The sequence below is a fragment of the Canis lupus genome, chromosome 9 (genome assembly GCF_048164855.1).
Source record: "Canis lupus baileyi chromosome 9, mCanLup2.hap1, whole genome shotgun sequence".
NCBI lineage: Eukaryota > Metazoa > Chordata > Mammalia > Carnivora > Canidae > Canis > Canis lupus.
The window spans coordinates 52,073,054-52,093,154 of record NC_132846.1 but is presented as its reverse complement, the minus strand read 5'-3'; the positions used below and the strand labels follow the sequence as shown (position 1 = coordinate 52,093,154).

Here is a 20,101-nt window from a genome sequence, read left to right as displayed (position 1 = left end):
GTGAATTGTCTCCTTTTGTTATTTTACTTTTTACTGAAGTATAATTAACATACAGTGTTCTATTAGTTACAGGTGGATGATTCAACAATTCTATACATTACTCAGTGTTCATCACAGTAAGTGTACTCGTAATCCCATTTATCTTTTTCGCTCATCCCTCCTTCCATCTCCCTTTTGGCAACCACCAGTTTTTTCTTTGTATTTAACTTCATATTTTTGCTTGTCTTTTTTGTTTGTTCATCTGTTTTGTTTCTTAAATTCCTCATACGAGTGAAACCACGTGGAATTTGCCTTCCCCTCTTATTTCACTTAGCACTACATGCTCTAGTTCATCCATGCGGTTGCAAATGGCAACATCTCATTCTTTTTCATGGCTCAGTAATTTTCCATTGTGTATATATCACATCTTCTTTGTCCATTCATCTGTGGATGGACACTCGGGTTGCCTCCACATCTTGGCTATTGTAAATAATGCTGCAATAAGCACAGGGCTTCCTCTATCTTTTCAAATTAGTGAGGTTTTTCTTTGGGTAAATAAATACCTAGCAGTGCAATTACTGAATCATATGGTAGTTCTGTCTTTAATTTTCTGAGGCACTTCCATGCTGTTTCCCATAGTGGCTGCACCAATTTACATTCCCGCCAAATGTGCATAAGGGTTCCTTTTTCTCCACATCCTCGCCAACACTTGTTACTTCTTGCCTTTTTTATTCTGGCCATTCAGACAGGTGTGAGGTGATATCTCATTGTAGTTTTGGTTTGCATAATGGTTGCACAATGATTAGTGATGATGAGCATCTTGCCATGTGTCTCTTGGAACTGTTGTTAGCCTAGCCCTATTTTCCCCATTAAGCCCTGAGGTTTCTGTTGTGTGGATCTGCATACTATGGAGTTCGTACTCCATGGAACTCACATGTTGCATTTTAACAGAACTGACTGCATATTAAGTGAGGTAATATACAGTGTTAGGAACAGTGCCAGAGCACAGTAGCATTAGCTACCATCATCATCAATGTCCTCATCTCGTGCTTCACAGCAGCAGAGATCAGAGCTTACAGGCCCTTAGGGTAGGACTTGGTGTCTTAGAATTACAGATCATTCAATAAACATCTGTTTGGCTGGCAGGTCAACAACCACATTTGGTATTTCTCTGTAGCATTCCCTTTAAGAGCTTTAATGTGCAACACTAGGGACAAATCATTCAGGCTCAGCAAGAAGACTCAGGAAGGAGGTGTGCCAACTTATGTCCCACAAGGGCAGGATGTTTGGGGGGGGGGAGATCAGTCTTCCCTTGCACTCTCAACATACTACCATGCCCCCATTGCCCTGCCCCTCCTACCTTTAAGAAGTCAAAGTGCTTGAGCATCTGGGCCACTTTCTCAGAATTCCTCCCTTCATTGAGGAAATCCAGCTCCAAAGGCAGGTTCTTCTTGGCTTCATCCACCAGCCACATAAACTCAAACTCTGGAAACAGCTGCTTCACAGCCAGGACAAGCACCTGAAATCCACCAAGCACCCCATCAGTCAGTCCATGACACCCACCATGGGAGCTCGGTTCTCTGCCCTCCTGCCCGGGTCTGCACACTGATAACTCCCCAGGCCTCCCCTGAAATAAGGCCTCCTTGCTCCCCTGGGGCCTGTCCCTGTAATTCAAAGCCAAGATGATCAAAGCCCAACGGGTGCCGGCAGTAACAGCCCTCATCTGCCGAGCACTCCCATCAAACCCAGCGCTCAGCTAGGCACTTACATTTTCACTCCACTCAATCTTCACAACTCCGGCAGGTCCATGGTATACACTTATCCCCATTTTACAGATGAGGAAGTTGAGGCTCTGAGAGATTATAGGACTGTCCCAAATTTGCCCAGCAAGAAGCACAGAGCCAGAATTCCACTTGAGCTCACCCAGGCCCCAAACCCTTGCTCTCGTTCACTTGCTGAACTCCTTGCTGTCTCTGCTTCTGCTGCTCCTGGACTTGGCCCCCATGGTCCTGTTTACAAAGGTCAGGAAGGGTGCTGCAACCATACAGCATTTTGTTATTTCCTAGACAGAGTGGTGGGTACTTGAGCATTTATAATGTTATTTTCTAACTTTTTGCATGTCTAAAATATTTCTTGATAAAGAGTACATTGGAATAAGATAACAAGGTTGGATGACACAAGAGGAGTAAGAGATAAGGGATGTGACCCCTGGGATAAAAAGCTCAGTGTTTTGGCAATTTGGCCACATTGTGGATTCCTGAGTGAGGAAATGATGGAAAGCAGGATTTCAGTGGACTTACAAGGCATTTATCAGCTTAATGATGTGAAGTTAAACATCCTCAGCAGAGAATAGGAGCCCAGTGACATCTGCAGAGTGTGCCATGATCCCTACCATGGGCTGGGACTCAGTTCTGAGGCTGCCCTGCACTGGGGCTCTGGATTTGAGAGTATCTAGGAAGTTTGTAGATGATGACTCTGCAGTAGGTAACAAGGGTGAGGCCAGGAACATGGAGATGCATTTCCTGAGAGAAACACAGAAAGGGAGTCTCCCTTTCTGTGTTGTTCCCTGTTCTACTATGAGCCCTCCTCTTAATGTTCAAAGTGGATCAAACTTCCCAGAAATTCTTGACATGGATTATAGTCCCAGTTCTCCGAGAATGCCCATCTCCATCCCCTGGTTATGCCAGATAGCAATGAGCAAGAATTTAAAAACCATGGGCCTACTGGTACCAAAAGCCCTACCCTTTCTGTTGTGGACTGTTTGTATCCCCCCTAAATTCAACGTTAAGCCCTGGGGTGATGCTGTTTGGACACAGGGGCCTTAGGGTAGTAATTAGGTTTCAATGAGGCCATGAAGGTGGGGCCCCTATCATGGGATTAGTGTCCTGGTAAGAAGAGGAAGAGACAGAGTTCTCTCTTCCATGTAGGGCACAGAAAGAAGGTGGCTTTCTTCAAGCCAGAAAGAAAGTCCTCACTGGGAGCTGAATTGGCCAGCCACCAGAACTACAGAAAATAAACATCTGGGGTGTTTTGGTGGTGTGTGTGTGTGTGTGTGTGTGTGTGTGTGTGTTTTAAGAGAGAGAAAGAGTGTGAGAGTACATGTGAGTAGAGGGAGAGGGGCAGAGGAAGAGAGAGAATCTTTTCTTTTTTAAGATTTTATTTATTTATTCATGAGAGATACAGAGAGAGGCAGAGACACAGGCAGAGGGAGAAGCTGGTTCCCTGTGGGGAGCTCAATGTTGGACTCGACCCCAGAACTCCGGGATCATGCCCTGAGCTGAAGGCAGACGCCCAACCACTGAGCCACCCAGGCATCTCAAGAGAATCTTAAGCACGTTCCACACCCAACTCAGGGATTGATCCCAGAACCCTGAGATCATGACCTGAGCCAGAATCAAGAGTCAGATGCTTAACCAAATGAGCCACCTAGGTGCCCCTAAATGTCTGTGATTTCAGCCACCCAGTCTATGGCATTTTGTTATAGCAGCCTGAACAGATGAAGATGCCATCCCGTCTGCCCAGAAAGACCCACTGAGCCACAGCTATGAGCTTCATCCTGTGCTTCCTTTTGCACTTCCTGTATTATGCCCAGCACTGTGATAGGCACGTGCAATATAAAAGAAAGAGACCTAAAGCAGACCATTAACTACAAGGCACTTTTGGCTTTGTTTTTAAACCCCTGTCTTAGACGAGGTACCAGATGCCGTTCTAAAGGAATCATCACACATGGTTATTATACTCAATTCCTATCAAAACCCTTTTTAATTACATTTGGCTGCAGTCTAATTTCTTTTAAGTCTTGTCTAGTCCTTCATGGGCTAGACCTGTGACCTTATGATAATTGATTTAGTTTATGTTTTGTTTCTGTTTGAGTCACACAAAGCTAGGTGGGAGGAGTGGTGACAGCAAGGCCTGTACAGCATGTGTCAGGCCCAGGCACTGGGGACCAGCAGCCCCCTAGGCATCATGTCTCATCACGGTGACCTCAGATGGCCCTCAGCTGCCACCAAAGGGGAGGCAGAGCTGCTGCACAGGAAACAGAAGCACTTGCCTGGGCTAGGGCCAAGGCCGACCTCTGAAGCACCTGAATTCTACTCCCTGGGTTCTGAGTTCAGGAAGAAACCTCTTGGATGTTTTATTCCAGCCTCAATTCCAGAGGTTCTCACCCAGGAAGGACAAGGGAAGGAACCACAGTGAGGCTCAGTCATTTGTTCAATCAATAATTACTGATTACCTCCTAGGTAACTACCCAAGGGCCAGGCGTGGGCATACACAGGGAGCCACATGTACCCTAGTGGGTCTCTACCTGGGGATGAAGCTTCTAGCCAAATGATAATTCCTCATCATTTAATGTATGGTCACCATTATTTGTGAAATTTTAAACTATCATTGATACCAAACAGCACTGAAAGATACTTTACAGATTTATCTGTTACTAATCAATTAAATAATCAGTCATTACTAGTACCATTGGTTATTATTAATACCTAACGTCATTAATCATAAAAGCAAAGATTTGATTAATATTAATTGCTAATAACTAATTAGTAAACTATAAACTAATTCATACCCAAAAAAACTTCACAGTACTCACAGAGCTGATTTATAAAGCACTGTGTGGGTAATGGCTGAGCCTCTCCCTTGGCTAATATAAAATGAGAGGTTCTGTTGGAATGGGTGTCAGTGGTTCACCACCTTATAAAAGAATACCACCCTTTCCTTTATAGGAAGTCTACCAATCTGAAAGTTTAATGCCAGCTATGAACCCAGAAAACGTACCTCACATAATTTTGTATGTAATTCAGGGGAGTTACCAACCCCTTGAACTTCTAGGCAAGTGGGGAGATGGGTCAGGTTAGGAGTCATCTGGTCCAAATCTAAAACCATTTGGGCTGCTACCATTTGAGACTTTTTCTGGCTGAGGAGAATAAAACAAAACCGTTTCACCTTCTGTTTTCATCCAATTCCCTTTCTGAGAGCCTTCCCTAAGTAGATTCATTTAAGTTTTTCCTTTTTGACAACAGCTGCAGTCAACTAAAATAAAACAGGTGTTGTTATCAATTTGGCTTTTTGATTTTTCTCCCAAAATGTAACTTCTCCATAAAATTCTTCTAACAGCCAATGTTTCTACCAGTTCCTAGCATGCACTCCACACTCAGCAGATGTTTATTGAATATTCACATGAATAAATGAGTGAATAAATGGATGAATAAATGAAAATTTCAAAGGGTTGGTCCTCTCCTCCGGAGATGATTATACGTTCACATGTGTGTTACTCAAATAAATTAGGTTTTTCTGTTTCTGAGGTTTCAGTGGGAAAGGGCATTACCTCCGAATTTTCAGTGACCACAGTTTTGGAATGCCTGAGAATTTTCTATGTGATTTTCAAATGAATCAATCAAGGTATGTTCAACAATTAGCATTTCCTTCGAGGTAGATAATGAAATTATTTTCCTATAGGGCCATTGGCTCACAGGAGGAAAAATCGTGAGCCACACAGAAATATATTGAAAAAAATTGAAAGTCACATAAAAGTTTGGAAACTAGTGATTGCTATTTATAATAACAACCAAAAAAAGGAAATGATCATTATTTACTACCTACCCCATACCAGGTACTGTGCTATGAGGCACTTTACAGACATGCTCTCATTTAATTCTCTTCTTGCCCATTTTACAGAGAAAGAAACTGGCTCCAGGAGGTTAAAGCATTTCTCAAGGTCACAGAGCTTGTCATTTCAAATGCAGGACTCGGACACAGGGTTTTCTCGCTCCTTTCTTTGCGCAGCCCTGACTCATGCAATGCAATACAGGATAATACAATAGGAAGCGTGAGATAAGGTGCAAAAAGAGCTGTTATGGACTGTTAAAACTGCAACTGAAAGAAGGCTGCCTGTTATTAAGTTATTATATCTTATAAAAGAAATAACGCTCTATGGGAAAAGAGCACGCTAAATAGAACGCCTGCACGGATCCGAACTGGTAAAAATGGATGTTCGACAAGGATCGAAAATCAATTCAGAGTGATGTAAATAGCTTGCCATTCATGGGGTTTATCTTTGTTCCGATAAGTTATTAAAGTGCACACTTTTTACAAAACAGAATTATAGGGTGAAGAGAAGTTTCCACAGGATAGTCTACATCTCTGGGGTTTTTTAATGTCTTTTAGAAAATAAAATCAGCTGTTGGAGTCGGTGCCAACACAAACAGTACCTAGCCACCCACTGTTCAATCAACACGTTCAGAAAAGAAACAAGATGACAGGCAGCATGCACTGAAAATGCTGTTCAAAAAAAAAGTCAAAGACCTGACCGTCACAGGTCTTTATTTTTAGAGACCCTTGGCATGGGCCAGATGATATCAAAATGTGGATCAGATTCTGGTGCTCAGACCAGAGTCCCTCCCCTGTGTGGGAGAGCACCTTGGGGACAGGTAGCACACAAAGAGCAGGAGTTAGGTTCTTCAGGGAGTCACAGAGCAAGGGGGTATTCATCATCAATTCCGGAAGCTCAAGAGATAACAAGGAGTGATTTGGGGTGATACTATTGGGACCTGGGGATTATGGTTTCACCACCAGCTTATGGGTCCTCTGAGTCCTACCGTGCTCTCTAACAGAACGGCAGTGAGATCCAGCCCGCTGAACGCCCTGCTATTGTAGGCAAGAACTGCTGCAAAGCCAGCCCGCCAGCAGACGAACAGACTGCCTTGTCAGTTCACCCCTTCCTGCTGAATCATTGTTCCAATCTCTGGGCCCAATTAGTCTGGCTCTGGACAGCCACTCAAATCAATAAGAGTCACTGGCCGTGCATCTAGAAGTAGAGTTGCCCCAACTATTAAAGGGACAATATCAGGTGATAATGACAAAGCTGAAAAACACCCTTGCCTGTGCCTTTCTCTTTTGTGCAAAGTCACCAACACCATCAGGTTCATCAAACACCATTTACTGAGAGTCGGCTTCCACCATCCTGCCACCATTGCACAGTCTATCCAAGAGACTGCCCCCTTCCCCAAGAAGAGTGCCAGGTTCGCAGGAGACACAAAACCCTATGGTGGCATGTGCTATTAGGTGCCAACCCAAAAGCCATTTTCCTCACCATCCTGGCTAACAGAACCCCAGTTTTGTGCATCTTTCATGTCCTTCAAGGAAGGCGGGCCTTAGCCTGAGAAGGTGAATCACAATCGGTCTCATATCTCTTGCCAAGACTAATTTAGACTCAGGCATGTGGCCTACTTGTGGCCCATGAGAAATGAAGGAAATTCTATTGAGGGGCTCCTTTTTGCTAAGGAATATGAGGGAAGAAACAGGTCCTCTTTGGCACTGGATATCATATACTTGTAATAGCTGGAATTGCTGCAGCTGTTTGGGGACCATGAGGAGCATTACCCTAAGACAAGCCAGAGTAGAAGACAAAAGGAACCTGGTCCTTAAAAACCATAAAACTTAAAAGTGAAGTGCTGGATCAGTCAACTTTGGAACAGTCAACACTACTGCTAGGTGTCTTGAAATGTGACATAATACAGTTACTATTATTTACACCACATTCAGTTGGATTTTTCCGGTACCTGCTGCCTAAAGCATCTTCACTACTATAAATAGTATCAGTCCCCAACCTCCTCACTCTCAAAAGCCTCACTTCCAGACCTTCCTTTATAGCAGATATGTATTTGGATTTAGCAGCTCACCTCTCTAACTGCAAATATTCAAAGGTTATGTCTATTAGTCACTCTCTCTTTAGTATGAATTACCCTAGTAGGGTTCTCTTCCTCAAAGACTGTGCTGGGAGTCACAGAGTTGGAGAAGAGAGAGGGACAGCAGTGGGCAGTGGGAGGGAGGCACAAGGACACAAAGTACCTGGAGTGATCATAAAAGGAACTTCCAGAAAGCCACGCTTTTCCTCACCATGTCTCCAAGTTTCTGGTGGCAAATATGGCCCTCTCGCCCCCTAGAAGTCACTCTTCTCCTGCTAACAGAACCTCTCTGGGGTTTTCATTCCTAAACCCAAGATACTATTCCAAGTCAGGACTCAGGAACAAAATTGTAAGACTCCTTTCAAATATAAAAATGAAATGAGATTTCCAGTCAGGTTCTTAATTTACACAGAAGGGTGAGCTGGGCAGGATGTTTTCCACTGGAGACCAAGCCTGGTGAGAAGGCAGCACCATCATCGGTCCTGCTGTTCATGCTGATGGAGCACAGAGGTGGGGACCTCGGGCCTTGTGTCCCACTTCTCTTCTGAAGGCTGTGAGTCCGGGTCTCCAATTGGCCTTGGGCACCCAGCCTCGGCTACTGTGCATGGGCCACTCTGTACTCCGCACACAGCTGCCGGGCCATACTTCCCAAGGAGACCATCTGATGTTTATCTCCAGGAGGGACATGCCAAACCTTTATTAGCACTATTATTGCTATTGACCTCATGGCCACCATTACTTAGGGAATGAGGCTCTGAGCGGAGAAACAGTGTCACAGCTGTCCTCCCAGCCCAAGTGGGTCTCGATGGCACCTCTGGGCAGAGGCAGGTTCCTGCCTGACACAGGAGTGGCTGCTGGGTCTCGGGACACCCAGGCATGCTCTGAGACTCCTAGTTCACTCCCAGCTATGGCTGTTGTGTAGCCACTGGCAGGTGCTCCAGAAAACTCTGGTTTCCAGAGAGGCCCAGTGTCACTCAGGAACCCTGCTTCCAAGCCCTGGTCAGCTCCCTTTTCCATCACACATTCTAAACCTTCACCCCCACCCCAGGCCTCCAATGCCACCTCCTACCCCCTCATTCTTAGCAGATGGTCTTACCTCCTACTGCAGTGAAAAAAAATAGGGCTATCAGGCTGGTACGACTCAGCTGCCCACCTTCCTTCCACCATCCCCGCCCTGCCCCACACACTCGTCTGTGTGCAGCTTCACCACCTTCCTCCAGGCTCCGAACACAGGCTGACCGAGGCTACTGCTTCCACCTGTGTCCTTCAAGCCCAATCCCTGGAGTCTCCCCTAGGACCACATCTGTCAGTTACTTCTTCCTACTGGATCTCCAGCCGCACCCCTCCCCCGTTTAATGGCCACCCTCCCCATCAGCGACAGCCTGCTCCAGTCCCCACCTCTAATCTTGTGCACTTTGGTCTAAGCACTATATGACCTTCCCCACTGTCACGGCCACACCTGAGAAAAGTAATCTATGTCAACCATCTCCACCCCCTGTAGCTTCAATTTTCTCCCACCCCCTCACTCCATTCTGCTTGCTCACCCCAAGGACTCTCAATCACCAAATCCAAGAGGTTCCAGAGCTTTACTAATTTTATCTTTCATTTGACAACACTGAGTAATTCCGGCTCTGTATTTTCCAAAATGGGTGCAACAGTATCTCCCATTCTGATGCTCTTCTAGAACCTGGTCACGCCCCCATCAAGAAGTAGAGTATCCACCCATCCTTTAAACTAAGGGAGCCTTTGTGACTCTTGTTCTTACTAACAGAGTAAAGAAGAAGTAGTGCTCTATGCCTGGCAAGGCTAGGTCATAAAATGCTCATGTGCTCTAAGCCTTATTCTCATGGGACACTCACTCTTTGGACCCAGCCACCATGCTGTGAGGAAGCCCAAGCAGCTGTGGAGAGGCCTACCTGGAAGGACCCACGGCCCTGTCCACAGCCCCAGCGGAGCCACCAGCCATGTGAGTGAGCCACCTAGAGAGAGATCCTCCAGTTCAGGCAGACCAGCCAGCTGGCACCACATGAAATAGGTGAGTCTCTCTACCAAGCCCTGCCAGGACTGCAGATTCATGAGCAAAACACACAACTGTTATTTTATGCTGCTACATTTTCTATTTCTCTTCTTGAAATTGTTTCCCCGGGATGTAGCAGCACTGCCCAGTCCTGGTTCTCCTCCAATCTCTCCGGCTGTGCCTTCTCCATTCCTCTGAGAGGTTAACTTCCTGGGCATACTCCCCTGATGACAGTAGTCCTCACAGCTCTCCCCTTGTCTTCTTTTCTCTTTGCTCCACCCTCCTAAGTGACCTCAATTACTCTGCCGGATTCACCTACCTGCTGTGAATCTCCTTGCTGGTAAATCCTGTATCTGTATTTCCGGGCTAAATGCAGACCAGCAGAGCAATCCCAATCCAGAACTCCTGACTGCAGTATCTTCATTCTCGTGGTAGCTCCACCACCCATTCCGCCCAGCTCTGAGATCATCCTAACCCCACTGCTTTCATGAGAAACTGCATTTCCCATCTAGGGTTGGCCAACAGGCAATACTAGTGGAATTCTGGGGACAGAAGGAGGTAGAATTCTGCTGCTTCAAACAGCATCTAGGGCTCCACCTCCCAGGTGATGGCTATGATCCACCTCCCAAAGGACCAGCCCACCATGGGCCAGCTCTGGAGGGTGACCTCAGCTCCCAGGCCCTTTTCCTGAGAACCAGCTCTTTTCCTTGTCCCTCCACCTTGAAAGTGGCAACAGCTTCCTACAGTTGGTAACTGCCTCACCATCCCCTGTGGTTTCTCTGCTATTCCATCCCCCTGGAAGCCTCATTTTCTGTTTTAAGTTCCCTCTGCTGGAAATATCTACAGCATTTTTTTTTTCTTCCCAACTGGACCCTGACTGATACACTGGTTAATGGCACCCAATCTTAATCATTTAAGTGAGAAACACACAATTTGTTTTATTCCCCTCCCATTCACTCATACCGTTATTTGCCCCCACCCCCATGTAAAGCTGGTCACAAAGTCCTATGACCCTGTCCCTCGAGCCCACCCCTCCCCTTCACTCCCACTACACTGCCTTGGTAGCACATCATTATTTTTGGCTCAGACCAGTGTGGCAGCCCCTCCATTAGGCTCCCTGGCTACAGTCTTTCTGTCTTCCAGTTCAACCTCTAGACTGCCAACAGACTTTTGTTTCTAATGTACATCTGATCATGACATTCTCGGATTTAAAATTCTTAAATGGTTCCCCACTGACTACAGGAAAGAATCAGATCCCCTCAGTTCCACAGTAGATCCATATTTGCTGTGTATACCTTTCTATGCCCTAGCCTGCAAGATCAGGCCCTCCACGATATCCTGTCTATCTTCCCAGCCCCATCTCCAACCGTTCCCAGCCATACCACCTGAACCAGCTCGTTTTTCTCCAAGCCCACTCTTCCTCTAAGCCTCGGGCATTTGCACAGGCTGGGCTATTCCTCCCCAGCCCGGCTGTCTTACCAGCTCCTCAGTGAAGCCCCGTCCCCAGCCCTGGCCACCTCCAACATACTAAGCACTGCTGAGGGCACCATACCCAAAACAGCACTTTGGGCAGAACTCACAGCCCCACACTGTGGATGTTTGTGTCCAGACCTGCCCTTCCACTAAACAGGGAACTCCCCCAGTGATGAAGATGGAGTTTTCTCACTCCTGCGTTCCTGGGACCCACCTAGCACCTAGTGCAAAAGATACCTTCCATGTGTATGCAAAGCTTAGTCAGGGTGAGCTGAGGAAACAAACTATCAGTCCAGAATAAGGAAAGAGAACAGGGGAAGGGAGCCTGCAGAGAAGGGGAGAGACACACTGGCAGGTGAAATGCCTGACCTCCTGGGCCAGGTGATGGGTACTACCCAGCCAGGGCCCAGCTCACCCTCCCTTGCTCTGAGGACAGAGCTAGAAAAGTCCATAGACACAGTCTCCACCAGGTCTTTTCCCAGGAACATTTTAGGTAGACAAGCTTGTTCACTCAAAACAGGAGATAAGCAAACATGCAATCTGTGTAAATATTTCTATGTGAGCTTCCTGTCATTTTTACATCCCTTGGTTGACCACATGGCTGCCTTTTGTTATAATTTAACAAATTAAGATGTAATTTTTCTACCCTCTTTGGTTCATCTCATTTCTTCAACATCCACCTGAGGTCTCCTTGGCCCAGCAGCTGTCCATCATGTTCTGAGACCATCCCCAGACAGTTCCTAGGAACACATCGAGAACAACTGACCAACCCAGCTATAGGTCCCCTGGTCACAGCACTGTCCTGACGCTTCCTCTGTCATGGTCTCAAGCTTTCCCCTCCCATCCTGCTGCTCAAAGGGTCACATTCCACTCAGCTGCCTTGAACCAGTGTCACTGGAGCCACCTAGTTTCCAGAGAAATATAGAATGAAGACGAAAGAGGAAGTCCCTCACCTCCATCAGGAGAATGTCCTTCGAGCTCTGAGCCTGCACCTTTGGGTGCTGGACCTTCACGGCCACTGTCCGCCCATCATGTAGCACCGCCTTGTGAACCTGGGCCAGGGAGGCGGCCCCCAGAGGGGTGTCATCAAAGCTCACGAACAAATCATGAATCTGTCAAGAGTGGAGAAAAGATGAAGCAATTAAGATGACTCAGTTCGGTGAGAGGGGATATGGGGCCAGTACCGCCTGATGTCTCCCGATAGATTTTCTGCTCTACCAGTTGTATGCCAACCCAGTGCCTTGCCTGGGCTCTTTGCTGCCATGGAGATCCACAGCAGCATACAGAGGGAGTGAGAGAGAAAACACACATGGAGGGTACGCCTTCATACACATGCATGGGCACCCTGAGCACCTCCATTCAAGGCCAAAGAAGTGCTGTCTAGAGTGTTCAGAACTGAATACCATCTGCTCGTTTAATTATGTACCATTGCACCCCTGAGGCTGTTACAAATATACATAAAATCAAGAGTTAACAGAACCTGAGCCCCAGGCAGCCCAATACAGAGATCAGATACTCAAATCCACCAACACAGGAGAGCTCAAGGGACCCTAGGCTGGTGGCTCCAAACCCAAGAGCCACCTCTTGTTCCTGCCTGAGCAGCAGGCTCAACATGGGTCCCCAAGCCCACCCTCGGCCTGGCCACTTGGGCTGCATGCCCCTGCCTCACTTTTAATCCCCACCTGCAATGTCACCCAAAGGGAGTCTAGGGCAGATCCCTTGCCCTTTCTCTACGAAATGGAATATGTGCTCCTTACTCTCTGTCTTCTCTTCCCTTCTTCCTTCCTTCCCTCTTAGAAATGCCACACCAAATCTTCCTGAAGGAAGAAAAGTCTTTCTGACTTGAGTGTCCACACCCACATGGTCCAGATATGAATATTCTACAGATGGGAAGGAGACCCCCAAAAGCCTTTTTACAAAAATATCCAAGGCTAAAATTCTCACCCCCTCCATTTCTTGAAGTCCCCATATAGCCTCCCAATCCTAGAAGGTCCATTCACACACACACACACACACACACACACACACACAAATATGTACATGCATGATTAGTCCCATGGCCGCCCTCCTCATGTCCCCCTCATGCTGAGGCCTTCAGTCCTCGCCCCTGCCTCCCCCGGCACCCTCTTCTGCAGCAGGCATTCTGTCCTGCCTCTTGGCCCCCTCCTCTCCTTGAACGTCAGCAGTCAGATGACCTTCGGCCACCAGCCCACCCCTCTGCTTGCTAGGCAGCACCAGCACCTTGCTAATCTCCCTCATAAATCACTCCCTCCAGCCCTGTCATCATTTTTGTAGCTTTCACTAAACTCCATCCCATTTATCAACATCCTTCAGAGGCCAAAGGTCCAGGCAACATGGGAGGGGCCCACTTCTCTGTCATGAAAGATGGGTACAGATTGGCTTCCTTGTCCCCCTTCTTCTTCACTGGGTTTTTATTTCTGCCCTCCCAGTGCTTACTTCCCCACCTCCTTCCCCAACCACATACTTGTGGATTCCCCTCCCTCCTGACTTCGAGGTCCCCTGAGGGCCAGATTCTCCACATGTCAATCACCTGGGTCTCTCCATATAAAAACCCCTTATTCTGGACTTGGGCTTGGCTTGGGAGAATGAAAGAACCACCAACCCTGTAGACCCCATTAGAACATCAGCTTCAAGTGGGCAGGGATTTTTGTTTGTCTTGTTAGCTGCTGAATTCCCTGTGCTTAGAACAGCATGTGAAATAGCTAGTGGCAAACACGTATTTGTTGAAAGGCTGAATCCTTTCACTTGGAGAGGCACTAAATCAACTTTCTTCCTTTTCAAAAGGCTGGACCTTCCTGCTCCCACACTCCTACTAGTCCAAAGGCCTCAAATGTAAAAGCACATGTGCTGTGGGGGATTTACCTACATGCACTCCACCTGCTACCCCACGTAGGTGTGAGACCCCAGCGTGGCCAATCGGAATCCTGAATACCCTGGGTCACGCTGACTGCTTCAGAGATGGACATGTGACCCAACTGATCCAGTCAGACTCAACTGTTTTACTTTTGTTTGAACTGTAGGAGAAGAGATTCTTTCTCTTTGCTGAACCTGAAAGTGAAAGTTGAACTTGAAGCCGGGGGCTACCAGGAGTCACACAGTGGCAAAAAAGAGGAAAGCAGAGTCAAGAGATAGAGAGAATGAATCCTGGTCACCATGATTGGGCTCTTTGATCTAACCATGCCTGAATACCCACCCTATAATTTCTTGTTTTTGCTTAAGTCAGTTTGAGTTGTTTTGTCACACAGGGCTAAAGGGGCTCTGACTGATAGTGCTCGGACCCATCTGGGTTAGACAAAAGAAACATGGGCAGGGTACCCAACATCCCCAAGAGGCTTAGTAAGTGTGAGTTCCTTTCCCTCCCCTCCCCCTCCGCCCAGTGCCCTCTTGCTGGGACAGGGATCCAGGAATAGAAGGGAGGTAGAACTTCAGCAACATTCTCAGCCATTACATAATGAAATCAACAACAACTGCCTTTAGAAACCCTCTGGTTGTTCCTGAAGGAGCACCAAGGAGAATGTTTTCTGGAGCAGATCTGTGAACTCAGACCCTCATGTCCCAGGCAGCTGGAATGGCCCCATGTCCCCACTGCAAAAGGACTTGGGGGTCATCTGACCCCACTCCCCACCCCAAGCCTCCACCTGGCTCCCTGGGAACACTGGCTTATTCTCAAAGGACACCCAGGCTTCAAACCAGTGTCATTGCAGGGACGTTGCAGAGTCATTGCAACTGAAGAGTGACATGGCATCACTAGGACTGTGTGGCAAGAATAGCTGCCAGGAGCACTCCAGGGAGAGGTGAAGGAAGGAAAGGGCTGAGGCAAGCATCTCCCAATCTCCCGGGTAAGAGGAAGCCTGGTCTACCATATCCCCGGGGAATGGGAAGGAGGCCTCCCACAATTCCCTGCCTCTACCAGGGGAGGCAGGGAGTCTGGAGCTTAAGATACCACTCAAGCCCAGGTACCAACTGGGCACCTTGAATGCGGCCCAGCTCTGAGGACCTGCCCTCACCAACACCCCCAGTTTGACCAGTGGAAGCAAAGACAGACATGAGAAATGCACCACTCACTCCATACAAGGAACCTGTTGGGCAGATGCCACTCCACCCCTGCCTACCTACTACCTCCCAGGGCCCCTGCTGCCATCCTTTCCTTTCTATCAGGAAGCAAGGCACACACCCACACCCTCCTGTGCTTGCTTACACACACACACACACACACACACACACAATAATTGATTGCTAGTGAATGTTCCTAGCTGGCTTATAAAAAAAGGTAATTAAAGATTGGTGCTACAGCCTGTAATTAAATATGAATAAAGTATCTCTAAATGGAGCCTTGATTCAAAGTGCTCAGTAGAAGTACTTTATGCTGATAGATAGTAAGGAAAAATAGACTCTGTCCCGAAAGCAGAATTATACCCCCCGTGCAGCTGACACCAACGCCACCCCTCCCGTCAGGCCCCGGCCCCCAGCCCTGTGAGCAGAAAACCATTAACAGAAACCAACTGCAACATGGCCAGCAATTAGACTCAAGCAGGGCCCTTAGCTGCCTCCAGTCACTCGCAGAAACCTGTCTCCCTTTCTAAGCGTGTCTTTCCCCTGTTCCTCTTTTTTTCCTCCGGGTCTGGTGGCAAAATCAATTAAGTAAAACAACTGCATTTTAAAATGACTAGTTATGTGCTTTTTAATTACTGTCGGCCCATGATTCAAATATATCAATATCCCTGTCTAGAAAAGGAAAAATAATCAGCAAAAAAAGTTTCTCTAGCTTTATATGATCTGTTTTTTTTTTTTAACGTGTATGTGTGTGAGAGAGCAAGAGAAAGCAGGAGGCGGTGTTTGTTTTTTTATGAGCAGAAAACATGAGAGGAGCAAGAAGAAATGTGTCACCCCCCATCGGCTCAGGTTAAGACTTCAGCAGACTGGCATCAGCTGGGGTCCAGGAAACCAAGGCCATGTGACTTTAGACCCAGGTACAGGGCAGAGAGCGAGACTCTCCAGAAAGTTAGATCTATGAAGCCAGTTTCCTGGGCAATGTTTCCAAAATGCCACACCACTGAGCAGCCAAGCACTGGCCAGGGTCCTCATTTTACCCAAATAAGGTAACAGGAAGTCAGGATCGTCTATAAAAGCCATAATAGGACTCCTGTCGGGAGCATTGCTTATGTCTCTCTGCCAGCCAGCTTCAGGCCCCTCACCAGCCTCAGGAAGGGCAATGTCCTGGATTTTCCAAGATGGCCCAGTTTCAAATATTCCATCCTGTTGTCCCCATAGTCATGCACATCAGACCTCTTCTGGATTTATGACATCAAACTACACTGATGTAAGATAATGCCTAACAAATCTAACAAACCCAGAACTGGCTGGGTCCAGATGAAGACAGAAGCTTGTCTCAAAGCAGGCAAGTCCAGGCCTAGCTGCCAAGGCCAGGCAGTTCCCACTTAGGAGATGGGAAGACAGCCCAGGGCACCTGGAGCAGGTTACCATGGCACCAGCAGCAAACAACATCTGGCTCTCGAGATTGAGAAATGCCCCTTCTGCCCATGCCTGGCTGGGTGTCAGCAGCCATCCACTATAGTCTGATGAGGAGAGGGACAAGTCCCTGTGCTAATGGAGTAGCTGGAATGAACCTACCCCACCCCAGCCTGAAGCTGACGAGACAGCTCCAGCTACCTAGGACTCTACAAAGCACAGACTGCTTGCCTTGAGCAGAAAACCCACCATCACTTCCTATATGCTTCTGCGTGAAACCTGCCCCTTCCTCTTGGCACCGTTTCCTAGGGACCTGCCCCAGGCACCCCTCCATCTCAGCATCACTCTGCCAGCTGACATCCCACTTTGCTGCAATGCCTACTCCTCCTTCTGGTTACAAAACATGCCCAGTTTGCATCCCACCAGTTCAGGGTCACTCTTGCATCTTCTAAGTAACACCTGACACTGACAGCAAATAGGTGGCATGTGCCTTCTCATTCCCCTTGTGGTGGCTTTAAAATATGTCCACAGGTACTTAAATACTCTTCCCTTTGAGAGGTGCAGTCTACTGCCCACCTCTGAGCATGAGCTAGATTAATGACCCACAGCACATGGAGGAAGTTAGCACATGCCCTCTGAGACGTCGCTATAACACCTTCCTGTCCTCTCCCAGATGGTGTCCTCCCGGGGCAGCAAGCTGCCCTGTCAGGAGGACACTCAAGCAGCCCATGGAGAGAAGTCCAAGGAACTAAGGCCATGGAACTAAGCCCATGGAGAGAAGTCCAAGGAACTAAGGCCTCCTGCCCACAGTGAACCATCTTGGAAGCAAATTCTCCTTCTCCTTCCCCAATCAGGCCTTCGGATGACTGCAGCCTCCAGGCAACACCTCACACAGACTGAGCCAGAACCACCCAGTAAGGCACTCCCAAATTCTTGGCCGACAGAAACTGTAGCATATCAAATGTTTGTTGTTTGGGGGCCATTTGCTGGGCAGCAATAGCTAACTAGTACACCGTAAGCATACCTACACCAGACACCACTAATCAACCACAGCATTCATTTCTGCTGGGCACAGATGGTGCCTCAGAATCTCTCCACACGGTGCTCTGGGCCACCACTACTAACTGGCCAGAGTTAATACAGGAAACAAAACCAAGCTGCCACTCCTCAGCTCAAGTCAGTCAATCAGCAAATACTGACCTGCAGGCCTGCCACATGACAGAAACCATGCTAGGTATGTGGGGCAACAAAACAGACACTATCTCTGGCCATGAGGAGACCCCAGTCTGCAAAATAAGGCAACAGCCTCTGGAAAACATGCATTTTAGCAGGGCCTGCTGGACACAGTGCCCTCCACCCAGTGACAATTCACCCACACCCAACAGGACTTTCTGGCAAGCTAAGAGGGGACCTCTGAAATCACTATCTAGTCCCTGTGCACTGGGAGTGAGGACAAGGCATCCAAGTGTCTCCTCATCCCCACTCAAAAGCTGCCCTGCCTCCAGGTGTGAATACCCCCACCCTCAGCTTCCCACACAGAGCAATTTATTATAATATGAATAATAATGACAAAAATAGCTCGAGGACACACAGTCCCTGTCTTCCATGTAGTCTGCGTTCTTTCTGGGGTTCTGGAAGATCAAACCGTCAGTTCTGCAGAGCCATTAGCTATTGCTACTGCCCAGCTGGGAAGAATGAACGAAGGGCTGGCGGCAGAACCCGAAGCCTCTCCTGACAAGGGTCAACCCCAGAAATTACAAGACAGTGTTGCTGTCTAAGCCTGCACAAGGAGGCTGGCACAGGTTCAACTCTCACCAATTTGCTAAGAGCCTCCAGGTATAAGATAATCGTCCACCTGGCTTTGCCAACGGCATCACAGTTCAGAGCAAGCTTCCTTCCTCCCACAGGATGTGACAAGCAGCTGACCAAAAGGCAAGAAGCAAGGAGCAGTCACACCCAAGGCCGTGGGTGTGTTCCATGAGAATGCCCACCAGCTAGCCAGGACGGTGGGATCTGAGAGGCAACAGAACAAAGTAATTCCAATGCAAGGTTTGGGTCAAATCGCCCAGGCTCAAACTCTGGCTCCATGGTACACTGGCTTGGGCGCCTGTCTGTACCTCAGTTTCCTCATCTGTAAAATGGGATTTAATACCTACCTTGTAGAGTCTTCGTGTGAATCGACACTCATTAAGGATCTAGATTATAACCTATAGAGGAGCCCCAATAATTACAGCAGGAGTAACAGGTGCCCTATCTTTTTTTTTAATATTTTATTTATTCATGAAAGACACAGAGACATAGGCAGACAGAGAAGCAGGCTCCCTGTGGGGAGCCCAATTCAGGGCTCGATCCCAAGACCCCAGGATCACAACCTGAGCCAAAGGCATCTAGATGCTCAATCACTGAGCCACCCAGGCACCTCCCGGGTGCCCCATTTAACACCCCTGTGAAGAGGACAGAGTGGTGTCACAAAGAGAGCAATGAACAAAGAGCCAGCAATTCTAGGCTGTCAGTTCTGTTCAGTCAGTGAGTAAAGCCACCACATTCCTTTCTCCTCCAATCTATCCTCCACATGTGGCTAAAGTGAGTTTTCTAAACATAGGCTGCTCATATCACTTCTCTCTGTTTAAACCCCTTCACCAGCTTCTCAGAGCCAAAATCCTTAAAACAACCCAGAGACTGATCCTGCCCCATCTCCTCCTTCAAATCACAGCTCAACTATCACCTCCTCAGGGAAGCCTCCCTGTGTATGTCCTCAGAATTCAGGGTGCCCTTCTGGGGAGCAATTAACACAGTTGCACTCTGCCTTGATTTATATTTGCTGAAACTCTGTCTTGCCTTCTAAATGATAGACTTCTTCCATTTTTGCTCAACATTGTATCCAAGGCACCTGATATAATTGGTATTCAATAAGTATTTCTTAATAAATGAATGAGGTTCAATTTTCCCTATCCTCTTCGTCATAAGGGGATGTTGGGCCTTCCAGATGATCTAGGGTAGCTAAGGCATCAGAGGTGGCTACTGTTCCTTCAAGGTAGCTGAGAGAGCCTCGCTGGTGCTGGGCACTTCGAGAGCTGCGGGTGGAGGGACCTATGGAAATGTTGTGATAATAATGATTAATAAAAAGCAGATAAACACCCAGTGTGGTTGGCCAGCCTGGGAAGCCATCCATTAGATCTGTCATTCATTAGAGGTGGGGGTGGGGGCAGTCCAATCAGATCTCCTCAGCTTAAGCAAACCTTCTGTAAATTGTAGGCTGCAGGCACTGACATTTGATAAATTATTCTTCATAATCCACCGTTGGCTGTCATAAATCTAATCTTTCAACGTTCCCCATCTTAATAACTTGTACAGCCTCACAGGGTGACATGTCTATGTCTCTGCCTGCAACAGAGATCTCTGGGATAGAAGAAATTGTGCAGAATGAGATGCAGTATGAAACGAGGACCCCTAC

General features: G+C 47.6%; 1 protein-coding gene across 19 annotated transcripts in view; it reads right to left on the bottom strand.

The window, feature by feature from the left end:
* ADCK1 (aarF domain containing kinase 1) overlaps window positions 1-20,101 on the bottom strand; it is a 146,097-nt gene that overhangs the window by 28,211 nt on the left and 97,785 nt on the right. For all 19 annotated transcript variants that reach the window (XR_012036980.1, XR_012036981.1, XR_012036982.1 and 16 more), the window contains 2 exons: window positions 12,111-12,269; window positions 1,340-1,498 (listed from right to left, as the gene is read on the bottom strand). Coding sequence is in view for 15 of the 19 variants with exons in the window: in XM_072839499.1 (XP_072695600.1) it covers window positions 1,340-1,498; window positions 12,111-12,269 (318 nt within the window). In the remaining 4 variants the exon portion in view is untranslated. The remainder of the gene's footprint in view (window positions 1-1,339; window positions 1,499-12,110; window positions 12,270-20,101) is intronic.